Source organism: Hyla sarda, chromosome 6, assembly GCF_029499605.1.
Source record: "Hyla sarda isolate aHylSar1 chromosome 6, aHylSar1.hap1, whole genome shotgun sequence".
Lineage (NCBI taxonomy): Eukaryota > Metazoa > Chordata > Amphibia > Anura > Hylidae > Hyla > Hyla sarda.
This window is the reverse complement of record NC_079194.1, coordinates 14,489,679-14,514,059: the sequence shown is the minus strand read 5'-3', so window position 1 is coordinate 14,514,059 and position 24,381 is coordinate 14,489,679. Positions and strand designations below refer to the sequence as shown.

General features: G+C 44.8%; 1 protein-coding gene across 2 annotated transcripts; it reads right to left on the bottom strand.

The window, feature by feature from the left end:
- Positions 1-5,922: 5,922 nt before the first annotated feature.
- SELENOF (selenoprotein F) lies at positions 5,923-24,342 on the bottom strand. 2 transcript variants are annotated; one of them, XM_056523214.1, is made up of 5 exons: positions 24,174-24,342; positions 22,244-22,411; positions 11,339-11,402; positions 9,091-9,140; positions 5,923-6,926 (listed from the first exon to the last, which is right to left on the bottom strand). In XM_056523214.1, the coding sequence occupies exons 1-5, from the start codon at positions 24,183-24,185 to the stop codon at positions 6,795-6,797; spliced, it is 426 nt and encodes a 141-aa protein (XP_056379189.1). In that variant the 5' UTR covers positions 24,186-24,342; the 3' UTR covers positions 5,923-6,794. The 2 variants fall into 2 exon arrangements, with proteins under 2 accessions (XP_056379189.1, XP_056379188.1); XM_056523213.1 differs by lacking the exon at positions 24,174-24,342 and adding an exon at positions 24,046-24,158.
- Between the last annotated feature and the right edge of the window lie 39 nt (positions 24,343-24,381).

The following is a 24,381-nucleotide window of genomic DNA, read 5'->3' as shown; positions in this document are numbered from 1 at the left end:
AATGCAAGGACTAAGTGAACTTCTCTCCTTTTTACCTGCTTTCAGGTGTGATGTTTATATTGCCCACACGTGTTACTTGCCCCAGGTGAGTATAAAGGAGCATCACATGCTTGAAACAATCTTATTTATCCACAATTTTCAAAAGGTCCCAATAATTTTGTCCGGCCCATTTTTGGAGTTTGGTGACATTATGTCCAATTTGCTTTTTTCCTCCCTTTTTTGGTTTAGTTCCAATACACACAAAGGGAATAAACATGTGTATAGCAAAACATGTGTTACTGCAATCCTTTTCTGTGGGAAATACGGTACTTCATTTTCTAGAAAAATTTCAGGGGTGCCAACATTTATGGCTATATATATATATATATATATATATATATATATATATATTTATAAGGGCTGCACGATATGGGGAAAATGTGCAATTGCGATTATGGGCCTAAATACTGCGATTTTGATATGCAATGCGATATAATACATAAATAGTGAAATCCCCCATTTCTTGTCCAATCTCCTGCATTTTACATCTATCCCCCCATTTTATGCCCACCGCCCATTTCACATCTCCCCCCCCCCCCCCACTGCCACATTCTCCCCACATGGTCACATCTTCTCCCATCACATTCCCCCCTTGTCACATCCTCCCCCATCACATTTTGTACTGCAGCAATACACTGGGTTACCCGGCAGCTTTCAAATCTCCCACCGGATCCGGGAAACCCAGTGTATTGCTGCCGAAAAAGACCTTTCCCCATCAGCCAATCACTGGCTTGACATGTGACATCGCTGCGGCCAGTTATTGGCTGAAAAGGGAAAGGTCCTACTAGTTGAACGGTGAAGAGAGGAGACACCGGACCGCATGGAAGGAAACGGCATCTGCAGGGATCGGGAGGAGGTGAGCAGAAGTTTATTTTTTATTTTTCTCCCTGCGTCCTTTTACTTAGCTCAGTGTTTTTCTACCAGGGTGCCTCCAGCTGTTGTGAAACTACTACTCCCAGCATGCCCGGACAGCCTTTGGCTGTCCGGGCATGCTGGGAGTTGTAGTTTTGCAACAACTGGAGGCACCCTGGTTGGGAAACACTGACTTTTAGTATTTAAAGGGGTACTCCAGTGGAAAAACTTTTTTTTTTTTTTAAATCAACTGGTGCCAGAAAGTTAAACAGATTTGTAAATTACTCCTGTTAAAAAAATCTCAATCCTTCCAGTACTTATTAGCTGCTGAATACTACAGAGGAAATGCTTTTCTTTTTGGAACACAGAGCTCTCTGCTGACATCATGACCACAGAGCTCTCTGCTGACATATCTGTCCATTTTAGGAACTATCCAGAGTAGAATAAAATCCCCATAGAAAACATATGCTGCTCTGGACAGTTCCTAAAATGGACAGAGATGTCAGCAGAGAGCACTGTGTTCCAAAAAGAAAATAATTTCCTCTGTAGTATTCAGCAGCTAATAAGTACTGGAAGGATTAAGATTTTTTTTTATAGAAGTTGTCAGGCCCAAGGCCTGATTATTGAATCCTATATGTGTATTATAATTATAACTGTGTGTGATGTATTATCCAAGACATGGGTGAGAGGTCATTCAGACGGTGTATCCTTTTTGTGTATTGCATTTTATTGGGGGTCTGGCTGTTTGTTTACATCTCCTTTGAAGTCAAAGGCTCTTTTGAAGCAGCAGGATGTAAGGGGCACTCTGGTCCCATCATATAATCACACAGATAAGAGGGCCAGGAAGAGAGATGCCCCCCTGGTGGGATCAGAGGGGAGGGGGGAATGGAGTCTCCCTCCCAAGAAAGCAGATATGATATATAAACAATGCTAGACTCAAAGTTGGGTGTTCAAGGCTGTGCCCAAACCTGACAAGAGCTGGACTCTTACTCACAAAGGACGGCTATACCATCATGCTGTAAGAACTTCATTTTTGTTTGCTGAACTTGTCTTGCAAAAACTCTTTTATATATTGTTATACCTGTATGTCATTTGCTTCTGTATTTTTATATATTGTTATACCTGTATGTCATTTGTTTCTGTATTTTTGATATATTGTTATACCTGTATGTCATTTGCTTCTGTATTTTTATATATTGTTATACCTGTGTCATTTGTTTCTGTATTTTTGATATATTTTTGTACCTGTATGTCATTTGTTCCTGTATTTTTATATAGTCAGCACTGTGATACCTTTTATCAGATTAAATGTTTAATTAATCAGCTCTGGTCTTTGATCTCTAAATATATGAGCTCACCTTTCTGAAGGCAGCTCTGGTGGAAACACGTTAATCTCAGGGTTAATCTGGTGGCTTGCTGGGACTAGTAGTGGATACCCAGAGGTCTGGCGGCTTTAACCCTTGCACCATCACACTCTCATGTCTTGACTGGACTGATAGGGTGTGATCGTGACAGAAGTAGTTCACAAATCTGTTAAACTTTCTGGCACCAGTTGATTTAAAAAAAAAAGTTTTCCACCAGAGTACCCCTTTAAATTGTTTTTTACCTGCTTTGGCCGGCCCCGCCTGCAGCAGCACACAGGAGCCAGAGCAGATAATCGCAAGTTTTCCCGAGGGGCAGTATCGCTATATCGCAAAAATCGCGATTCGATTGTTTCTGCGATATTTCATGTAGCCCTAATATATATTTATAATGTGTGTGTTTTAAAATACAAAGCAGTCATGTCTGTTTCCAGCCGTATAGTGAAGCTGGGGGAAGCCGCTGTGGTGGTGGCGGCGCTTGTTGTATTTGCCAGCTTTAGTAGTTTTGCAAATACATAATCAAAGAAAGTCAAAGTGATGCAAAAACTTACTACTACAATTCCCAGAATTCATTGCTTCCTCCCAGCTCTTCATCAGTCGCCTCCCCCTTAGAGCTGCTACAGAACATTTCAGTAGACAGCAGTATTGCTCTGCAGTCCACTGCTGTACACATTCCCTGTCTGCTCCTCTGCCTGAGGTATTGCTAAGCACAAGGCAGCATGCCGTAGCCACACCTCATCTCCCCCACCCCCCAAATGTCCCAATAAAGATATAGCTACATGACAGGGAGGTGATTTGTAGGGGCTGGTCAAAGGTGATAATGTCAAGGATGGTTGCGGATGAGGCCTTAAAATGTGTGTAAGTTTCCACTTGTTTTTTTCTGGCAGTTTTTGGAATACTGCCACTGCAGTTTTTGAGCCAAAGTCAGGAGTCGATCCATAAAAGTTCTTCCTGTATATGTCCTATTCCTTTTGAATGCACTTCTGGCTTTGGCTCAAAAACTGCCAGGAAAAAAAACAAGTGGAAACTTAGCCTAATGCTGAGTGTCAACAGAGAAATATATACCAGACAAGATGTTAGTATAAAACACTTTCTCAGCAAGAAAACTCAGAGTTCTCTGAGAAAGTTCGTTTATTTTACCGAAGCGCATTAGTTTTTACATTTCACACACACAAAAAAAAAGGGAGGTTAGTTATGACGTCAAAATCATGTTACATTTTGATTGGTTATTTGAGCTTCGCCTCTGTATACATTAGCATATTTAAGCATTTCTTTCTTTCTTGGCCAAAGTTGACTTATGCGGCTCTTTCACTCAGAAACTGGAAAATTGTAGATCTTTTCCCTTCTATACAATCTGTATCTTCTTCAAATATTTTGTCTCCTGGCGTCATTCCAAGGTCTTCATCTTAGTTGCAAGCTGGATATATAGGTTAAGAGTATGTAACAAATATTTTTTTCAGCATCGGCAGCCAGAATAATTTTAATCAACTTGTCAATAACCTCACACAGGAAGTGTAATCTAGTCATGTCTCCCGAGACAGGAAACGACAGCACAATAAGGGAGGCTGCAGCACCTGCTGTATATATTCCCTGTCTGCTCCACCGCTTGTGGTATTGTTCAGCACAAGGCATCATGCTGTAAACACACCTCATTCTTCCCTAAATATATCTGTGTATATAGGGGGTACAACTTTAGCTAAGAGACAAGATAGAGCCATGTATCCTGAGACAAGACTATGGCACTGTGAAGTTGCAGCACCTGCTGCATTTATTCCATCTGCTCTTCTTCCCGTCACAAAAAGTAGCATGCTGTATACACACCCCATTCTCCCCTAGACGTCCTAAATAAAGATTTATATGTAGTGATATGGTGCTGTAGTTGTAGGGGCTGGCAAGTGGTGGTGACATCACTCAGGGGGCAGGGTTAAAGCACAGAGATAAGATCCAGCCACCCCTCCCTGAGATAAAAGGATGGCGATTTGACTCCCAAGAGAGGAAGGAACTGCTGAGACAACACCACACTGACCATGAGAGGACTACACAACTCCCTGGTAAATTACACAAAAACATGCTAAAGCCAGAACAGTTTGTGATAACATTATTAAGTTGTGTCTTGGGGTAATAGTTTTATTTAACTATAATTTTAAGATACCGGAATACCCCTTTATTTTCGCAGAGCACCGATCGTACAGCAATGCTTACACATACAAATAAAAAAGGCAAGAATGCTCAAGGTCGTTTTTTTTTCAGATTGTTTTTTTATTGAAATGTTTCCATCATCAGCGATATTAATCCTCTCGACTCCTATTTTAAGCAGCAGAGCGGGACACGGGGGGCGCGATGCACAGAACATCAGACATCCACAAGCCTTGTGAAGGTTTTCTGTGTAGTCTTCACAAAAGTGCATGACCCTAATGTGTCACATCTAATGCAGTGAACGGAGCCCTTTCATCATCGCTGCACAACACGTCCCTTCAGCATCCGGCAGCTTCTGCCAGACGCTGGAAATAAAAAGCTACAAAAAGACGAAGATACAAAAAAAAAAAAAAAAAAAAAAAAAAAAAAAAAAAGGGGGGGGGGGGCACTAAAGGTTGTGGTGACATCAACTGCGATACAGATTTTAATTGCATCAGTGATGACAAATTAAAGGGGTACTCCGATGGAAAACTATTTTTTCAAATCAACTGGTGCCAGAAAGTTTAACAGATTTGTAAATTTCTTTTATATAAAAATCTTAATCCTTCCAGAACTTATCAGCTGCTGTATGCTCCACATGAAGTTGTGCTGTTTTTTTTTTCCAGTCTGACCTCAGTGCTCTCTGCTGCCACCTCTGTCCATGTCAGGAACTGTACAAGCAATTCCTCACAGCAAACCTCTCCTGCTCTGGACAGTCCCTGACATGCACAGAGGTGGCAGCAGAGAGCACTGTGGTCAGACTGGAAAGAACTACACAACTTTCTCTGGAGAATAAAGCAGCTGATAAGTACTGGAAGGATTAAGATTTTTATATAGAAGTAATTTACAAATCTGTATAACTTTCTGAAACCAGTTGATTTGAGAAAAAAAAATAAAAATACGTTTTCCACCGGACTATTCTCTTTAAATGAATACCCCACCACCACTATAATGCCCTAACTCAGTCTTCCCCCAACCTGTGGCTTTCCAGCTGTTGCAAAACTACAACTTCCATCATGGCATGCTGGGAGTTGTAGTTTTGAAACAGCTGGGGAGCCAAAGGATGGGGGGTTGAATGGCTGTCTTAGCTCATTGCACATTTTATTACTAAAAAGCCATTGTTATAATCTCAATGATTCAGCCTCCTAAACAGAGGTTTGGAAAGATCTCAGATTGGCCCGAGAGCGCAAATTTTTGTGGTTATGATGTCATCGCTGACACAAAGATGGATGGATGGATGCATGCCTGGCCCTGATCATCTACATTGCCGGGTTGTATGAGATTAGAAAAGATGGCTGTTATTTTACAGCAACAGCGCCACTCTCATCTGTAGGTTGTACAGGGAATTACAGCCTATTCCCCCAGCCAAGTGAATGGAGCGGAGCTGAAAAACTTAAGAGCCTGTAGACCAGCGTTTTACCAAACAGTGTGCCTTCAGCTGTTGCAAAACTACAACTCACAGCATGCCTGGACAGTCGAAGACTGTCTAGGCATGCTGGGAGTTTTAGTTTTGCAACAGCTGGAGGCACACTGTTTGGTAAAACACTGCCTTAGACAATGCTAAAGACTGTCCGGGCATGCTGGGATTTGTAGTTTTGCAACAGCCGGAGGCACCCTGGTTGGGAAACACAGCATTTGAGCATGCCAAAGGCTGTTTGGGCATGCTGGGAGTTTTGCAACAGCTGCAGGCGCACTGTTTGTTAAAACACTGCCTTCAACCATGGCAAACAGTGTGCCTCCAGCTGTTGCAAAACAACAACTACAACTCCCAGCATGCCCAGACCGCCTCTGGCATGGTCTAAGGCAGTGTTTTACCAAAGGCACTCTGGGCATGCTGGGAGAATGTAGTTTTGCAACAGCTGGAGGCACCCTGGTTAGGAAACCCTGCTCTAGAGGCTTCTTCTGAACATCTAGAGCAGGAATAGTTTGGTAGGACTACAAGTTGCAGGATGCAGAAGCGAAGCTGTTAACACATTTACAATCTTGCAGAGATATAAGACCAGAGCCCAGGTCGGCAGGAGATATCAGAAGAGATTATCATCTGTGCTTATTGATATGGAAGGGTTTTTATGGATATTACTATGGGGAGCCACAGTGAGACACCCATGGCAGTGCCCAATTGTAGTAAACCCAAGGCCTGGATGATGTGCAGGAGAACAGTCGCTGGTGTTCAGTCTCCTTAAAGAAGCACGAAAATAATTGAGAATGAAGAGAATGAACCCCCCTTCAGGCTGTAACCTGGTGACGTCGATAGAGATCGAACCACAGGATGCAGTATAGCAGGGCTGACAAAGTGAGATCTATGGGAGACCCCCGGCAGACAGGAAGGGGGGGTGATAGGATAACAGGATTGGGATTATGTATAAATTATACACGGTGCAGTTTTTCGCTCAGGAATTCTTCCACGCTGTCTGTGTTCCATTTGGTGATGCTCAGTTCTTCAGAGATGTTCCCGTTGTCGTCCAGAAGCTTTAGTACAGGATCGGAGCCGCGCACGTACTGAAAACGTAAGAACAATAGTGGTTTACACAATGCAGGGTGGTGCAAGAAGGCAAAGGTCTCAGTGTTTCCCCAAACAGGGAGCCTTCAGCTGTAACAAAAACTACAACTCCCAGCAAGCCCGGACAGCCAAAGGCTGTCCGGGCATGCTGGGAGTTGTAGTTTGGCAACAGCTGAATGCATCATGGTTGGGGAAACCCTGGTCTAGCATAGAGGAGAGGTTTTGCGCTGGTCAGAAAGCCGATTAAGTAACTGTCCCATGACCAGCAAATATTGTGCACGTGTGCCATTGTAATATATAGGACCTGGGCACAATACTTGCACATAACACCTGCCTGATACGTGGTGGGCATAGTAATGTTGTATAGGACACATGCATGATGCCTGCCGGGCATAGGATAGTTGTGCAAGTTATATGCATGGCACTTGCTGGGAATAAGATAAAGTCTAAAACTTTGTGGGCACATGCATGACACTCACTGGGCATAGGACACATACATGACACACGCCAGGCATAGGATAGTTGCACAGGACACATGCATGACACTCGCTGGGCATAGAATAGTTGCATAGAGCACATGCATGACTCCTGCCGGGCATAGGATAGTTGCCTAGGACAAATACATGGCGCACGCTGGGCATAGGACACATGTATGACGGATGCCGGGCATAGGACACATGCATGACACTCGCCGGGCATAGGATAGTTTTATAGGACATATGCATGCCGGGCATAAGATAGTATCATAGGACACATGCATGACACTCGCTGGGCATAGGACACACAACGCACGCTGGGCATAGGATAGTTTTATAGGACATATGCATGATGCCTGCTGGGCATAGGATAGTTGCATAGGGCACATGCATGACACTCGCCGGGCATAGGATAGTTTTATAGGACATATGCATGATGCCTGCTGGGCATAGGATAGTTTTATAGGACATATGCATGACACTCGCCGGGCATAGGATAGTTTAAGGACACATGCATGACACTCGCCGGGCATAGGATAGTTGCGCACGTTATATGCATGGTACTTGCTGGGAATAGGATAAATAGTATAAGGTCTAAAACTTGGTGGGCACAGGGCACATGCATGACACTCGCTGGGCATAGGGTAGTTGCGCAGGACACACGCATGAGACTCACAGGCCATTAGAAAAAGGCAACATGCTTATTCTTCAAGGAAAAATTATATAAAAATTACATAATGTACAAAAAAGAAAGTTGCAACAGCACTATAGGTCAAAAAAAATGGAGGCTCTTCGTGCACTTTTTGATCACAATGTGTGCCCCCCCCCACATTTTGATCAAAAAGTGCGCTAAGAGCCTCCATTTTTTTGACCTAGAGTGCTGTTGCAACTTTCTTTTTTGTACATTATGCATTTGCCACAGCAGCGGGCACCTGTGTATTAGGTTGTTGTGCTGGCTATTTTTCCTTTTGTATTTCCTTTATAAAAATTACATAAACCAGTCCACAAAGAGAACTTTGAGGACTGTTTTATATTATTTTTATTATACAATTTTTTTTAAATATAATTTTTTCCTTAATACATTTCAAGGTCTATTTGGGGTTTAGGCGACACCAGTAACCTTGGGGACGTATTCTGCTATAGTGAGTTACACTATCCTTTATATTTATGCTTATTCTTCTATAAGGTTCTGTTCACATCTGAATCATGGTTTCTGTCTATAGAAGAAACCACAACCCACTGCCATTTAGTCACACTGGATATAGCTGGCACCAGACAAACCCTATTAATGTATAATGGGGTCTGTGGGATTACAGTGTGGTTACTGTCGTTTTGATGGGATGAATAGCCGAATGCCAGAGGAGCGAGTCACTTTCTATTCTTAGAAATTATTTTACAGGAAAAAATTTAATATTTCTGGGGGATTGGGGTGAAACCACAAGGAGAGAATAGAGAGAAGATCTCCTCCCCCCATCAGCTACAATGCAGTTTATTTCTACATTCCGTGACTTAGGTTTTTACCCAAACAGCTAAGTTCTGACAGTCATGACCCGTGTTTCCCAACCAGTGTGCCTCCAGCTGTTGCAAAACTACAACTACTTCAGCTGTCCGGGCATGCTGGTAGTTGTAGTTTTGCAACAGCTGGAGGCGCTCTGGTGGGGAAACACTGGTCTAGACAGATGCTTACCTTGATCTGCAGACCCCGGAAAAGCTTGGGCTTGTCACTCCTGACAAAAGCTGGAAAAACATACAAAAAGGTTATAAAGAACAGAACAAAATCCTGGAAATCCAAGCAGCAATTCTCATGTATCATGAAGGGGTTAAAACCATAAGAGCTCCGACTAGAATCAGCATCAATAGCGCCGGAAAAGTCTGGAAAACATTAATATGAAAAACTGGTGGACAGGAAGAAAACACTCAAGTTATTTACTATTATATGTGACTGGAAAAACCCAATGACACCTTGTAGGGACTCAAGAGCCCGAGGGTCCCGAATCCCCCACCCACAGAGAGAAAGCCCGAGGGTCCCGAATCCCCCACCCACAGAGAGAAAGCCCGAGGGTCCCGAATCCCCCCCCACATAGAGAAAGCCCGAGGGTCCCGAATCCCCCACCCATAGAGAAAGCCCGAGGGTCCCGAATCCCCCACCCATAGAAAAAGCCCGAGGGTCCCCAATCCCTCACCCATAGAGAAAGCCCGAGGGTCCCGAATCCCCCACCCATAGAGAAAGCCCGAGGGTCCCGGATCCCCCACCCACAGCAAGTCCTGGCAGAACATAAAACAGCTTATTGAATGAAAATAAATTACTATTAAATTAAAATAAATGATAAAAATAAATGACACAGACATGGCCCATCCTCTCTTCCCCGCTGCCGCCATTCTCACAGGGCTCCAAGTCCCAATTTCTTTTTGGGTTTGGGGCTCAGCACATGCAATTGCCAAAGGTGGGACACAGCTGATTGGCTGAGCATGTAATACGCCATCTTTTGACGAGGCCAGGAGCATCAGATCGGTGAGGGTCCGGCTTCCAGCACCCCCACCTGCTGACTATGATACTTGGACGAGTACTGACCCGACAGCACAAATTTTTTTAAATTAATTAATAAATTTTTTTACATTACCCGGCCTGTCCAGCGGTATACAGCGTGTCCTGTTCCCGGAGTCCTTTGTCGGGGCCGTACTGATGGGTGATGTCCTCCTGCGCTGTGCGGTACCTCCGCGCAATGTCAGGGGAACATCACACGTCTGCCTGGCAACCACGCAGCTCCCGTAAAGTAGATGCGGCCGCGACACTTTACAGAGAGGCCGCGGGCATTCGCTGCTCTGCGCTGACAAATACTGGTCAATGCATGGCCGGTATTTGTCAGCACATTGGTGTACCCCTGTACAACCCATGGCGTACCCCTAGGGAGTACGTGTAAAACCAGTTGAGAACCTCAGATTTAAGTGAATGGTACTGAGCTACATGGTATGGCCACTGCAGACTGTACAGCGCTGGGCCTATTTAAGTGGGTGCTAGCATAAACACTGGGAACGTTGAGGGGGGGGGGGGGGGGAAATAAAAAAAAAATTCCCTCCTGCACATTAAAAACGCCCCCCTCCCTTTTTTTTGCCATTGGACGGGCAAGGGAATTACATATGAAAAAATAAAAAAAATGTAAACCCTTCTAAATACACTAAACCAGATGACTGGCAGAATCCCAGCAATCAGTTATAATTTTCCTCTATTACCCACAATGCACCACACCAGCGTCTCCTTTGTTCCCAGATCTACACGTGCAGCAGGGCAGTTGCTCGCGGTTTTCATTGTGTGAACGTGACTTGATTTAACCGCATGCCGTAAATGTGACGACCTGAAGAACACGAGAAGGGCTGAGGCGTCGCTTCGTGTGAAAAAGCAGAGAAAACTAAAAATAAAAAAAACTAAAGAACAAACATTCGTAACGGGAGACGGCAGATGAGACCGCGCGGTGCCAAGTCGTTCCACGCGAGAACAGTAACACATTCTGAAAGATTTACAATATGGAAATCAACAAAATAATAGATCGTTCCATTCTGCAAATGAAGGGTCCCGGTAATTGATAATTGGAGGAGGCGGGTGAGGAAGGCGAGAAGGTGGGGGGCGGGCGGTAAAGCTCCGGCAGCGAATTTAGGAGCATGTCTGTTCCCTAATAATTCGAGAGCATACGGACCAGTTTTTCCTAACCAGGGGGCCTCCAGCTGTTGCAAAACTACAACTCCCAGCATGCCCGGACAGCCGTTGGCTGTCCGGGCATGCTGGGAGTTGTAGTTTTGCAACAGCTGGAGGCCTCCTGATTAGGAAAAACTACTCCAGACCATATTAAATCCTTATTCTAAATGCTAAATCGTTATGCACCTCATCAGGCTATAAGATTTAACTAACCCGAAATAGATAAAACAGGTAACCCACTTACCCTGGACTTGAGGGAACCTCCCCAGTTTTCATCCACAAACTTCCAGAATGGCCCCCGCGTACATCTGTGGATAAAAAAAAAAAAAAAAAAAAAAATAATAATAAAAGGAAAGGGTTAAAAGCTGCCAGACGTAAAACATGCACATTGTATGAAAAGATACCATAGCAAAACAACGAAAAGTTTACACCTCAGTGTCTGAAATAAATGTTAGCAAGATTCTTTGTGAGCGCTATACAAATAAATTAAAAAAATATTTTATTATTATTAAATTATATTAAAATATGAATATATTTATTATTATTAAAATTATTATTAAAGTATTATTAAATTATTATTTTTATTACTAAACTCATTCATTTGTGATTATTTTTATTATATTAGTAATATTTTGTTATTACTAAAATGAATATGATAAAACACAATTAAAATGATTCAATGTTTGCCATTTCATCATTTTTTTAGTATGATTATTCTTCATTTGTGATATTTTTATTAGTTTTAATAATTACGGTAAATAAAATATATTCAGAAGGACCGGACAACTATCGGTACAGGGGTGTGCTGGACTCTTCCACCTGAAGACCTTACATTTTGTTCTTACCGCCATAAGCTGCTGCCAGGTATCTGGGAGGTTGAAGAGGTGTCTGGCAGGCAGCATCTTATTCCCTTCTTCTAACATATGTATGCTCAGCTAAAGAGAGTGTGCATGTGTGCAGGGAAGAATAGCTGTCGGCCATACAAACTATTGAAGGTGTATGGAACCATCTGAGTATCCCGACTGCTTGGATTATCTAGAAAGATGATTTATAGTTCTTAGAGGCGAACGCGACACCATTAATAAAGAGGTCATATAGTTAGAGAACTGCAGTCCTTCTCCTATCTGACTGCTGGGACCCCCGCGATCTCCTATACGGGGACCAGGCCTGGCCGCTAATGTGACAACACGCCCCCTCCATACAGCTCTACTGGGGGTTGGGACGCACAGACGCTGGTGAATGCGCTGTCTTATTAGACTGCGATGCATTTCTGAGGGGATTCCGCCAAAAGTTTGGGATATGGAATTTCCGTAGTGGGAATGGTGCAGCCGAACCCCACTGAGAATAGGAGGCTGCTGCACCAAATTTTCCATGCGGCATTCCACTCGGAAACTATGTAGTGTGTGTGTGTGTACGCCATAAGAGATTATTCATAAAAGGGGTATTCCGGAAAAAAAAAAATGCCTCCAGAAAGTTAGACAGATGTGTAAATTCCTTCTATTGAAAAATCTTAATCCTTCCAATAATTATCAGCTGCTGAAGTTGAGTTGTTGTTTTCTGTCTGGCAGCAGTGCTCTCTGACATCTCTGTCTGTCTCAGGAACTGCACAGAGTAGAAGAGGTTTGCTATGGGGATTTGCTTCTACTCTGGACAGTTCCCGAGACAGGTGTCATCAGAGAGCACTTAGACAGAAAAGAACAACTCAACTTCCAGGTTAAACCCCCCCAAAGGATGAGGGGGCACTCCCTCCGTCTGGAGAAGAAAAGGTTTAGTCTAAAGGGGCGGCACGCCTTCTTTACCGTGAGGACTGTGAATTTATGGAACGGTCTACCTCAGGAACTGGTCACAGCAGGAACAATTAACAGCTTTAAAACAGGGTTAGATACATTCCTGGAACATAATAACATTAATGCTTATGCAGAATTATAAAACTACATCCCTTTCCCTTATCCCCTTACACCCTTCCCTTCAATTCCCTGGTTGGACTTGATGGACGTATGTCTTTTTTCAACCATACTAACTATGTAACTATGTAACTTCAGCAGCTAATAAGTACTGAAAGGATTAAGATATTTTAATAGAAGTAATTTACAAATCTGTTTAACTTTCTGGAGCCAGTTGACCTAAAGACCTTAAAAGAAGGAATAAATAAATCAAGTACCCCTTTAAGATTGTACAGATGAGATCACAATCACAACCACCTGCACCTTATACACAATCCCGGGCAAAAGTCCTGGACCCCCTCCCCCCCACCCCAACATTTAAAGTAGTCCCCCCCCCCCCCCCCAAGCAATGTGCCTCTACCTGTTGCAAAACTACAACTTCGAGCATGCCCCGAGTTGTAGTTTTGCAACAGCTGGAGGCACACTGGCTTAAGAGGACATCACCAGCTTTTATTTTGTGTCAACCCTTCCAGTACTCAGCTGCTGTATGCTGCAGAGGAAGTTGTGTAGTTCTTTCCAGTCTGACCACAGTGCTCTCTGCTGACACCTCTGTCCATGTCAGGAACTGTCCAGAGCAGTAGAGGTTTGCTATGGAGATTTGCTCATGCTCTGGACAGTTCCTGAAATGGACAGAGGTGTCAGGCAGAAAAGAACTACACAACTTCCTGTTGAGCATACAGCAGCTGATAACTACTGGAAGGATTAGGATTTTGAAATCAAAGTGATTTACAGATCTTACAGAGTTCCACTCTTAGACCAGATGAATCATCATCCTGAAAGATCACCACCAAACCTATCATCCATGGATGGAAGGAGAGCAGTCCCCACAATGTCCGCCCAGTGCGCGACTCCCCCCCCCCCCCCCCCCCCACACACACACACTTCCAGGCTCCTCCTCTTTGTCCCCTGTACCATTGTATCCATTTGCTTTAGAGCTTTTTTTCCCCCCATATATATTAGGGATCGACCGATAATCGGTGGAGGTTAGGGCAGATAGCCAATAAGTTATCGGCTATTTATGCCCCCGCGACACCGCTGCAGATCATTGATATAAAGCGGGAGCTTTAAATCAATGCACTGCAGTGGCTTTTGCAGTGCCATAGGCCGCCGCCACCACCCGCTTCTCTCCCCCTGCCTGTCTGGGGGTCCTGAGACCTATCACCGCCACTGCTTCCCCCCCCCCCCACCGTGACCGCCCCCGATCCGCCCGGCCCCATTGCCTCCCCCATCCTCGGTTGTATAATTACCTGTTCCCGGGGTCCACTCTACATCCGGCTCCGGTGGCGTCCTCCTGAGCTGTCACTGTGCGCACTGACTGTGACGTCACGTCACTCGACGCAGCAGGAGCAAGAAGTAGCGTGGGCCCCGGGAACAGGTAATTATAAAACCGGGGATGGAGGAGGCAATGGGGCCGGTGCGACGCGGTGCCTTGAGTCTGGGGGGGGGGGGGGCTGTAGCGGTCGCGATGCGGCGGTGCATTATTGGCAAGGTAATTGCCGATACCGATAATGCCCAAAATCGTGATTATCGGCTGATATCGGCCATACCGATAATCGGTCGATCCCTAATATATATTTCTATGAGTTCTCTATTCTGATACTGTGACATCTTTCTTGCTCTTCCCTTATGTTCCCATATTCCATCTTTATACTTGTCCAACAGACTGGGAGCCACCACCTCGTGCTGCACACTGGCAACCACCAACATCGCGTGATGCACACTGGCAACCACCACCTCGTGCCGCACACTGGCAACCACCAACATAGCGTGATGCACACTGGCAACCACCACCACCACCTCGTGCTGCACACTGGCAACAACCACCACCACCTCGTGCCGCACACTGGGAACCACCACCACCACCTCGTGCCGCACACTGGGAACCACCACCAACATCTCGTGCTGCAGACTGGGAACCACCACCACCACCTCGTGCCGCACACTGGCAACCACCAACATAGCGTGATGCACACTGGCAACCACCACCACCACCTCGTGCCTCACACTGGGAACCACCACCAACATCTCGTGCTGCAGACTGGGAACCACCACCACCACCTCGTGCCGCACACTGGCAACCACCAACATAGCGTGATGCACACTGGCAACCACCACCACCACCTCGTGCCGCACACTGGCAACCACCACCACCATCTCGTGCCGCACACTGGCAACCACCACCAACATCTCGTGCAGCAGACTGGGAACCAACAACATCTCGTGCCAAACTCTGCTAGATTTCCATCTTAAAAGGAGATGTATGTTGTTCCCAGTCTCTTATAAAAATGCTAATTACCATGTGATTTCAGAATTATTTCTTCTGCTTCATCTGGAGGGACAAATATTTTAAGAACTTCCTCTTGTGTTGGGAACAGGTTATGAAGCAGAACATTCAGCTATTAAATAGTTGTTTAGATTCAGATCTGTGGATTTGCTAAAGATGGAGATTTTTCTCTAAAAACACAAAAATAAAAAAATAAGTGGACAATGTGATAGAAGATAAGTCTAAAACTGGAAGGCGATACGCAACATGGAAAACTAGTGTGACCCTATGTGAAGCGGATGAATTATACCAGGGTTAAAGGGTCGGATACAACAAGCCATCTCTGTTCTTATGTGTTACACTCCATATTCTTCTGCACATGGGATGGGACCCGCAGACATAATCAAGTGCACTTGTGTCCTGACAAGAAAGGAGGATATTCACAGAGCGAACATCTGCGCTCCGCCATAGAACGCTGGAATGTCATTCAATCAGAAATCATTACAAATGGCGCTCTGCAAGATTAACCATTTGTGACGGTTCCGTGCCAAGTGCTGTATGTTTTGTGAGTATAGGCCAGTGTTTCCCAACCAGGGTGCCTACAGCTGTTGCAAAACTACAGCTCCCAGCATGCCCAGACAGCCTTAGACCAGTGTTCCTCCAGCTGTTGCAAGACTACAACTCACAGCAAGCCCAGACAGCCGTTGGCTGTCCGGGCATGCTGGGAGTTGAAGTTTTGCAATAGCTGTAGGCACCCTGGTTGGGGAAACGTTGTAATGCCTTTGGGTCAAACTTCTCTACATAAGCCTTTTGTGGGTGTTAAAGTGTACCTGTCAGTGCAAAATAAATAAAAATAAAAAGTGATCTGTTACTCAGGACCCAATCCTGATCATGCACATATCATTTTTATGTGTCTCGGACCTATATATCCAGAGATATAAGCATTTATCTGCTGGTGAGTTACTTTTTCATTGTGCAGGCTGGAGGGGGCGTGTCAGTCTGCCTCCCTCACAGGAGCAAGCCTGGGCAGTCAGCCAATCGGTACTCTCTACTCTGTAACCCTTTCCTCTCTGGTTTTATGCTGTGTCATGTGTCAGAGGAAGATACTTGGAGCTTCCTGCAGTAATCAGAAGACATTATGGGGAATTCATAACAGGATAAAATGTATAAATATAAGAATAGATCTTTATAAGATTAGTGCAAGGATTTTTTAGATAAAAGTCCAGCATTTTTATGAATACATGTTCTATCTGTTTTATCTTCTCCTAGTAAAGCTGGATGCTAATCAGCATAGCTGTCACTATGTGTGTCATTCATCTTTCACAGACTCCTGAATGTCTGATCAACTTCTTTGTCATTCAAGAGTCCGAGAAAGCTTTGCCTATTTCAGCATGCTGGGAGTTGTAGTTTAGTAACAACTGAAGCTGCAATGTTTGTAAATAACTGTTAGAGCAGTGTTGCCTCCAGCTGTTGTAAAACTACAGCTCCCAGCATGTCCACACATCCTTTATCTGTAGTTTTGCATACACAATAGAAATCTCCTATACTGGATACTGGTATGCTTTACGGCCGGTATCCAGTATGCTGTAAAATCTAGACTAGTCTGTCTGGCTAAAAGACAGGCGACCCCTAGTGGCGGCTATTTTGAGCTTGAATTTCAGGTGAAAATTTTTTATTATTATTATTTATTTTTATTATTATTTTTTTAACAGGTGTATATTGTGAAATGTCATATTATAATGAGTCCTGCAATATATGAAAAGTTTTTAACAATGACAATGCCTCTTTAAGGCATTACAACGGTGTTCCCCAACCACGATGCCTACAGCTGTTGCAATACTACAACTCCAAGCATGCCTGGATAGCCAGCAGCTGTCCGGGCATGCTGGGAGTTGTAGTTTTGCAACAACTGGAGGCACCCATATAGGGAAACACTGTTGTAATGCCTTAGCTCCCACAAAAGGCTTTTATAGAGAAGTTTGACCCAAAGTTTCTAAGGCATTACGTTTCCCCAACCAGGGTGCCTACAGCTGTTGCAAAACTACAACTCCCAGCCTGCCCGGACAGCCTTAGACCGGTGTTCCTCCAGCAGTTGCAAAACTACAACTCCCAGCATGCCCGGACAGCCGCTGTAGGCACCCTGGTTGGGAAACACTGTTGTAATGCCCTAACTCCCAGAAAAGGTTTATATATAAGTTTTACCCAAAGTTTCTATTTCCTGGCTTGTAGGAAACTTTTCAAATACTTTTGCCACAAAGAGTTAATAAAAAAGGACCTTACAAAGGTTTCCTGCTTCACATGAGAAAGAACATCGAGTCGGAGGTGAACGTAACTGTGCGTGAAATTGTGGCGGCTCCGGCGATCGGCCACATTATAATATTAAATTTAGTAGCGGTTTTAACAAGTACAGACGTATTGTGAGCGTTAATGTATCCGGTCCTCGCAAAACGATAGCCAGACGCTCGCACTCTATAATGACGGACATTAGTGTCTCTGGCATTTCATAGCCCATAACCCCACTGTATTGTTTGTGTGTATACCGGGGACGACCGCCAGCGTCTGCTTTACAGTTTACGTAACAGGAAAGGCCGTGGGTGTTCTATACGGTCTGCTCCCCGCCATGCACTCCTTATGGTAAAATAAAAAAATAAAAATAAAAAACACTTTCTAATGTACTTTGTTTAGCAAAAAAAAAAAAGTTTTCTATGTTTTAGCAGGAGTCTCCCTATGTGTCCAGAGCACATTTCCCCCCCATCTCTTGCACAGACTTTGGACTCCTGCTGGCCTGGCAGAAGACCAAAATCAGGAAATGCTGTCTGGAGTGCTGAGGGGTGTGTGCCGCCTTAGCCAATCATAGCTCATCTCACACTGAACTGCTCTGGGCTGTGTGTAGCAGAGTGAGGGAGGAAGTTCTCCCCTGTATGGCTTCAGATGATGTCACACCTGCTGGGGAACGCCCCTTCCCAGTCTGTGAATCTGATTGAGCAGAAAATACAGAGCAATATCAAGGTAGAAAACTAAAAAATAATAAAAATAAAGGCCGGGGGTGGTTTATCATGATGGGGCAGTGACCTGGGGGGATTATAACATTTAACAAGATCATGAGAGGTTCTCTTTAAATCACTACTGCAGGAATAAAAAAAAAAAAAAAAAAAAAATTTACACATCTATTTTTATGTTTTATATTTTGCTTATATAGTGCAGCATAGGCTATTAGAGAATACTGTAGAGGTTCTTGTGTCTGTGCTTGTGCTCCTGATTTTGCGTATGTGACACGAATAGCGTTTTAAGACCATTTCTGTTTCAAAACAGGAATGATTTTCTTATGCTGCCTACGCTTCCCATGAATCCTCTGGCTTTGCAGAGCAAGGAGATGGAGTCTCATCACTGCAGCTCAACTAGTAAGACCAACCTATTTACCTGGCTAGATTCCAGCAACCAGAAGCCTAAACTGCTGAGATTCCTGAGTGGGTTGGTGTCAGTTCACACTAGATACAGTTTTCATACATTTTCTTATGCAACGATAAGACCTTTTTAAGCTACCGAAGCGTTGAATGTTTGACGCATTTTCATTGCATTTTGGACATGTTTTTACACAGCTGCAGTAAATTGCAACTTTGGTAAAATCACAACAAAATAAAAAAACTCAACCAAAAAAACAACAACAGCAAAAAGGCAAAGTGTGGAAACAAACTCCGGAGAGGTGTAAAAAAAAAATATCCTGGTCCCACAAAACAGCAGCAGTATACAGTTAGAGCTGGGAGGGGTATTGCAGTTACTCTAATATAAATTCTGGTAATTTTTTTCTGATGTTCAGTACATTTATGGCAATATGAAATTTATAAATTCTGTTTGGCTTTACTTAAAAAAAAATTATAAAAAAAAACCCACATTTTTATTTAAATTGCTTCGAGACGCAGCAGTTTATGTAGCAGTTTGTAATCTGTAGATCTTGTTAAATTAGGGGGACAGTAATTATCGCGACGCAGGGAGAGATGGGGGGACAGTAATTATCGTGGCGCAGGGAGAGATGAGGGGGGGGGAGAACAGTAATGACCGTAGGGAGGGAGAGATTGGGGGACAGTAATGACTGATCACGTGACATGCTCCTGGATTCCATTTATTAAATACATTAAAACAAACAGAGGAGAAGTGCAAATTAGACGTACACATAACTATTCCTTAAAAAAAAAAAAAAAAAAAAAAAAAAAAAAGCCTTTTCCCCCCAATAAATTTTATATAAATCTCAGTAGCTTGGACGGAGTGTATAATGTGGATCTCTGTTAAATGTCACAAGCTTCATCCGATACCTCAATGTTCTGTTATCGGCTTTAAAGAAATCTAAATGTTTCCGTCTGCTGTGACTCAATATCGGATTGACAAAGTAAACAAACATTTCTCCTTCGGATGCAGCCAATTTAGTTTTTTTGCCTTTTCATACTTTTTCAAAGACCTCCCTCTTCTGCTTCCATCCACAGACCCACATGACGCTTTATTTCTCGCCGGGTCCAACAGTACTTTGTATTGACACCTTTCAATTTACCATAAAATATGCTGCAGAAAACATGCACGCTTAAGACTTCCCTGTTCTGGCCCCAATATTGGCAGTAGTTTTTATCAGCAGCAATTTCACGCAGTTTTTTTTTTTTTTTAAATGGGGTTTACTTAAATTTTTTTTATTGGTAGGGAAGTTTTTTTAATAATAGAAATATAATATATATAATACACATATACATACACCCACACATATATACATACACTTTAAATATTTAATCTTTTTTTTTAGCCCATCAAGTGTTTTCCAACCAGTAGGTCCCCAGCTGTTGCACAACTACAACTCCCAGCATGCCCGGATAGCCTTCACCCATCCAGGCATGCTGGGAGTTGTAGTCTTTCAACAGCTGGAGGCACTCTGGTTGACAAAAATTGAAATAGAATCACTTTTTTTCACATTAGATTTGTTATGTGTAACTTGTTTGGTTCTATGGCTACAAACCCTTGGGTTGTAGTTTTGCAACAGCTGGGAGCTCATTGGTTGGCAAATGCTGCTTTAGGGGACTTGTATGAGCAATCCTTTGATTGCTTATACAGAGCGATGTGATACTATAGTATTACACTGATCCATTAGATCAGCAATAGATGGGTCACAGCAATGGCAGGATATGATTTTTTTTTTAGATATCTCAGTATAGTAGGTTGTAATGCTCATCACCCCCTTAGACTACTTGTGTGAGCATAGCTTTATACAGGTTGGGAGTCACATGCTATACACCTACCTAATGCTCTTCCATCAGATTCATACATTGTGAGGATTCGTCTATTCCCAACAAGCTGCTATAGGGGACTTGTATAAGCAATCATTTGATTGCTTATACAGACTGATGCAATACTATAGCATTACATTGATCCGTTAGATCAACAACAGATCGGTCACCACAATGGCTCAGCTCCCCACAATTGCAGGGTACGGAGCGGGCCCTCTCCACACACTTTTACCAGCACCATGATGGATATACAGTAACCCCCCCGACCTACGATGGCCCCGACATACGATCATTTGAACATACGATCACTCTCAGAGGCCATCACATGGTGAAGGCAGCATCAACATACGATGCTTTTGTATGTCGGGGCCATCGCATAAACGGCTATCCGGCAGCGCAGACTGCTTCAGCTGCCACCGGATAGTCGTTTACGGTGCCTTGTGTAGTCCGCTGACGATCACTTACCTGTCCTCGGGGCTCCGGACCGTCCTCTTCGGGATCCCCTGCATCGTTGGCGCTCTCCATCGTCGTCATCACGTCGCTGCGCACGCCGTCTCGTCTAGGGATCGACCGATTATCGGTTTGGCCAATATTACCTTGCCAATAATGCACTGCCCCCCACACCACGACCGCCCCCCACCAACCCGCCGCACCGCCCCGGCCCCATTGCCTCCCCCATCCCCGGTTTTATAATGACATGTTCCCGGGGTCAACGCTACTTTTGGCTCCTGCTGCGTCCTGCGTTCCGCTGTGCGCAATGACGAGTGACGTGACGTCACCGTCAGTGCGCACAGTGACAGCTCAGGAGGACGCCACCGGAGCCAGATGTAGAGTGGCCCCCGATAATTATAAAACTGGGGATGGGGGAGGCAATGGGGCCGGTGCAGTGCGGTGGGGGGTGCAACGAGGCACGGTGGGGCAGTAGGGGGCACGGAGCGGTGCGGGAGGTGGTCACATTGATAGGACTCAGGACCCCCGGATAGGCAGGGGGAGAGAAGCGGGTGGCGGCGGCGGTCTATGGCACCGCAAAAGCCACTGCAGTTCATTGATTTAAAGCGCCCACTTTAAATCCATGATCTGCAGCGGTGTCGCGGAGGGATAAATAGCCGATAACTTATACCGGAATATCGGTATAAGTTATCGGCCATCGGCCCTAAAAAACAATATCGGTCGATCCCTAGTCCCGTCATCCAATAGGAGCGGCGTGCGTAGCGACATAACGGCGAAAGAGAGCGAGGATGCCGGGGAAGCAGAGGCCTTGCCGGAGCGTCGAGGACGCGGTGACAGCGATGGAAGGCGACATCCAGGGCAGCGGTGATGGTCCGGAGCGGCGGGGACATGTGGGTATAACCTCCAATACCAGTGGTCTTCAACCTGCGGACCTCCAGATGTTGCAAAACTACAACTCCCAGCATGCCCGGACAGCCGTTGGCTGTCCGGGCATGCTGGGTGTTGTAGTTTTGCAACTTCTGGAGGTCCGCAGGTTGTAGACCACTGTCCTATACTTTACATTACACGGATCCCTCAACATATGATGGTTTCAACAAACGATGGTCCATTTGGAAAGGATTACCATCGTATGTTGAGGGACCACTGTATAGAAGTATTTCTACTACTCCTAGAAAGTCTATGAAGACGTAAGACGCAGTTTGTTGGAGCAGAAATAAAAAAACACTTACTTTTCTGGATTCTAGACGCGCCTCTTCCTGGCAGCAGCGTCTACAGAAGGGCTCGACCTGATTCAGCCCAAATGGTCCGAGCAGATCACACGAGCTGCACAGTAGGTTACTGGAGAAGCCGACATCTCTGCACGCCTCCGAGGACAGCTCCACACCATACACGGATATCTGAGAAAGATAAACAGATAAACATGAGAACCATAAGATCCTGCTCATGGGGAAAATCATTGTCAAAGTAAATTGCAGCAAAAGTAAAAAAAAAAAAAAAAATTAACCAATCCTATCCAAGTCAGTGGTCCGATATCAGACTGCGGGATTTACGGATTCTTTAGTTTATTGCCTTATTATTTGCTTTATTTTATCCTTTATTTCCCCTGATGAACCTAACCATTACACAGGGAGGAGAAATGTGTCAGGGATAAGTTTTCCTTGCCAACAGGGAATTTTTTTTAATTTTCTTTATTTATTATTATTTTTTTTTTGGTTCCCAATTGTCCACTCGGGGTCTACATACGATTTCACTTGTTCCCTTGATCACTGCCCACAGTGTAAATTGTGTAATTCTCTGAAGAATAGATTGGGGGCGTTGTCCGTATAATTCTGGGTGGAACATTTGGGTTTATTTTCATTTAAGATGCATTAGACAAGAGTAAAGTCCTTAAGGGGGATAAAATGAACGTTTTTTTAGTGTAATGCTGTGTTATCCACCCTATGACCCTTCTGCTATTGCAGAACTACAACTCCCAGCGTGTCCTGACGCAGCACATTTATGCATTACACCCCTGCTCAGCAAATCAAATGTTACCTTACAGATTGTTATACAGCAACATGTCCTGAACATTTAATGCCGGGGATCGTAGTGTTGGAACAGCCGGAGAGGCACAGCATAGGTAACTAGTGTTACAACCACAGCTTGGGGAATTGTGCAGGGTCTGTGCATGCTGGGAGTTGTAGTTTTGCAACCACAGGAAAGCCGCACATTGGGGGGGGGGGGGGGGGGTTACTGCTATAACGCATAAAAGTGCATAGTCTGTGCATGCTGAGAGTTGTAGTGTTATCCCCATGCTGGGTCACATGCGCTGGGCATGCTGGGAGTTGTAGTGTTATCCCCATGCTGGGTCACATGTGCTGGGCATGCTGGGAGTTGTAGTGTTATCCCCATGCTGGGTCACATGTGCTGGGCATGCTGGGAGTTATAGTGTTATCCCCATGCTGGGTCACATGTGCTGGGCATGCTGGGAGTTGTAGTGTTATCCCCATGCTGGGTCACATGTGCTGGGCGTTATAGTGTTATCCCCATGCTGGGTCACATGTGCTGGGCATGCTGGGAGTTGTAGTGTTATCCCCATGCTGGGCATGCTGGGAGTTGTAGTGTTATCCCCATGCTGGGCATGCTGGGAGTTATAGTGTTATCCCCATGCTGGGTCACATGTGCTGGGCATGCTGGGAGTTGTAGTGTTATCCCCAGCTGGGTCACATGTGCTGGGCGTTGTAGTGTTAACCACACGCTGGGTCACGTGGTGGGCATGCTGGGAGTTGTAGTGGAGAGCTCCAAGCGCTATAGACAAAGTAAAACACTAACAGACCCAGAAAACCCGAGCACAGGCGGATCCGGGGCCTCAGCTCCGGCCGGGTGTGTGAACAGGATCCAACCTGGAGCCAACAGGAAGCGTCCGGAGCCACGTCACCCGCACCTCACCCCGCACAGAACTGCCTGGGAGCCCGCAAACCACCCCGGCCGACCTCACCGGAACGTACGGACGACACCACACCGGGAGCGGCCCCAGCAGGGACACACTTACCGCCTGAAGAGCCGCCACAACCCACAGCAGCAGCCGCTCCGCCGCCATCTTACTACCGGCACTGCCTGCGAGGCCCCCGGAACTGCCCTTATACCGGCCGGAGCGGAGCTGCCTTCCCCCGTACTCACCAGTGACTTCATATAACGTTATTTATCCAAACACATTCACATAGGGAGGCCTGACTGCTCCGGTCAACCGGCATCAATACAGACAACTATGACAACTACATCTACAATATAACAAAACTACATAAAAGAGATAAAAAGATATCTGTAATAGTAACCAGAATATAAACATGTGTCACGTTTAGTGTTTTGTTTTGTTTATGTAAAGTTT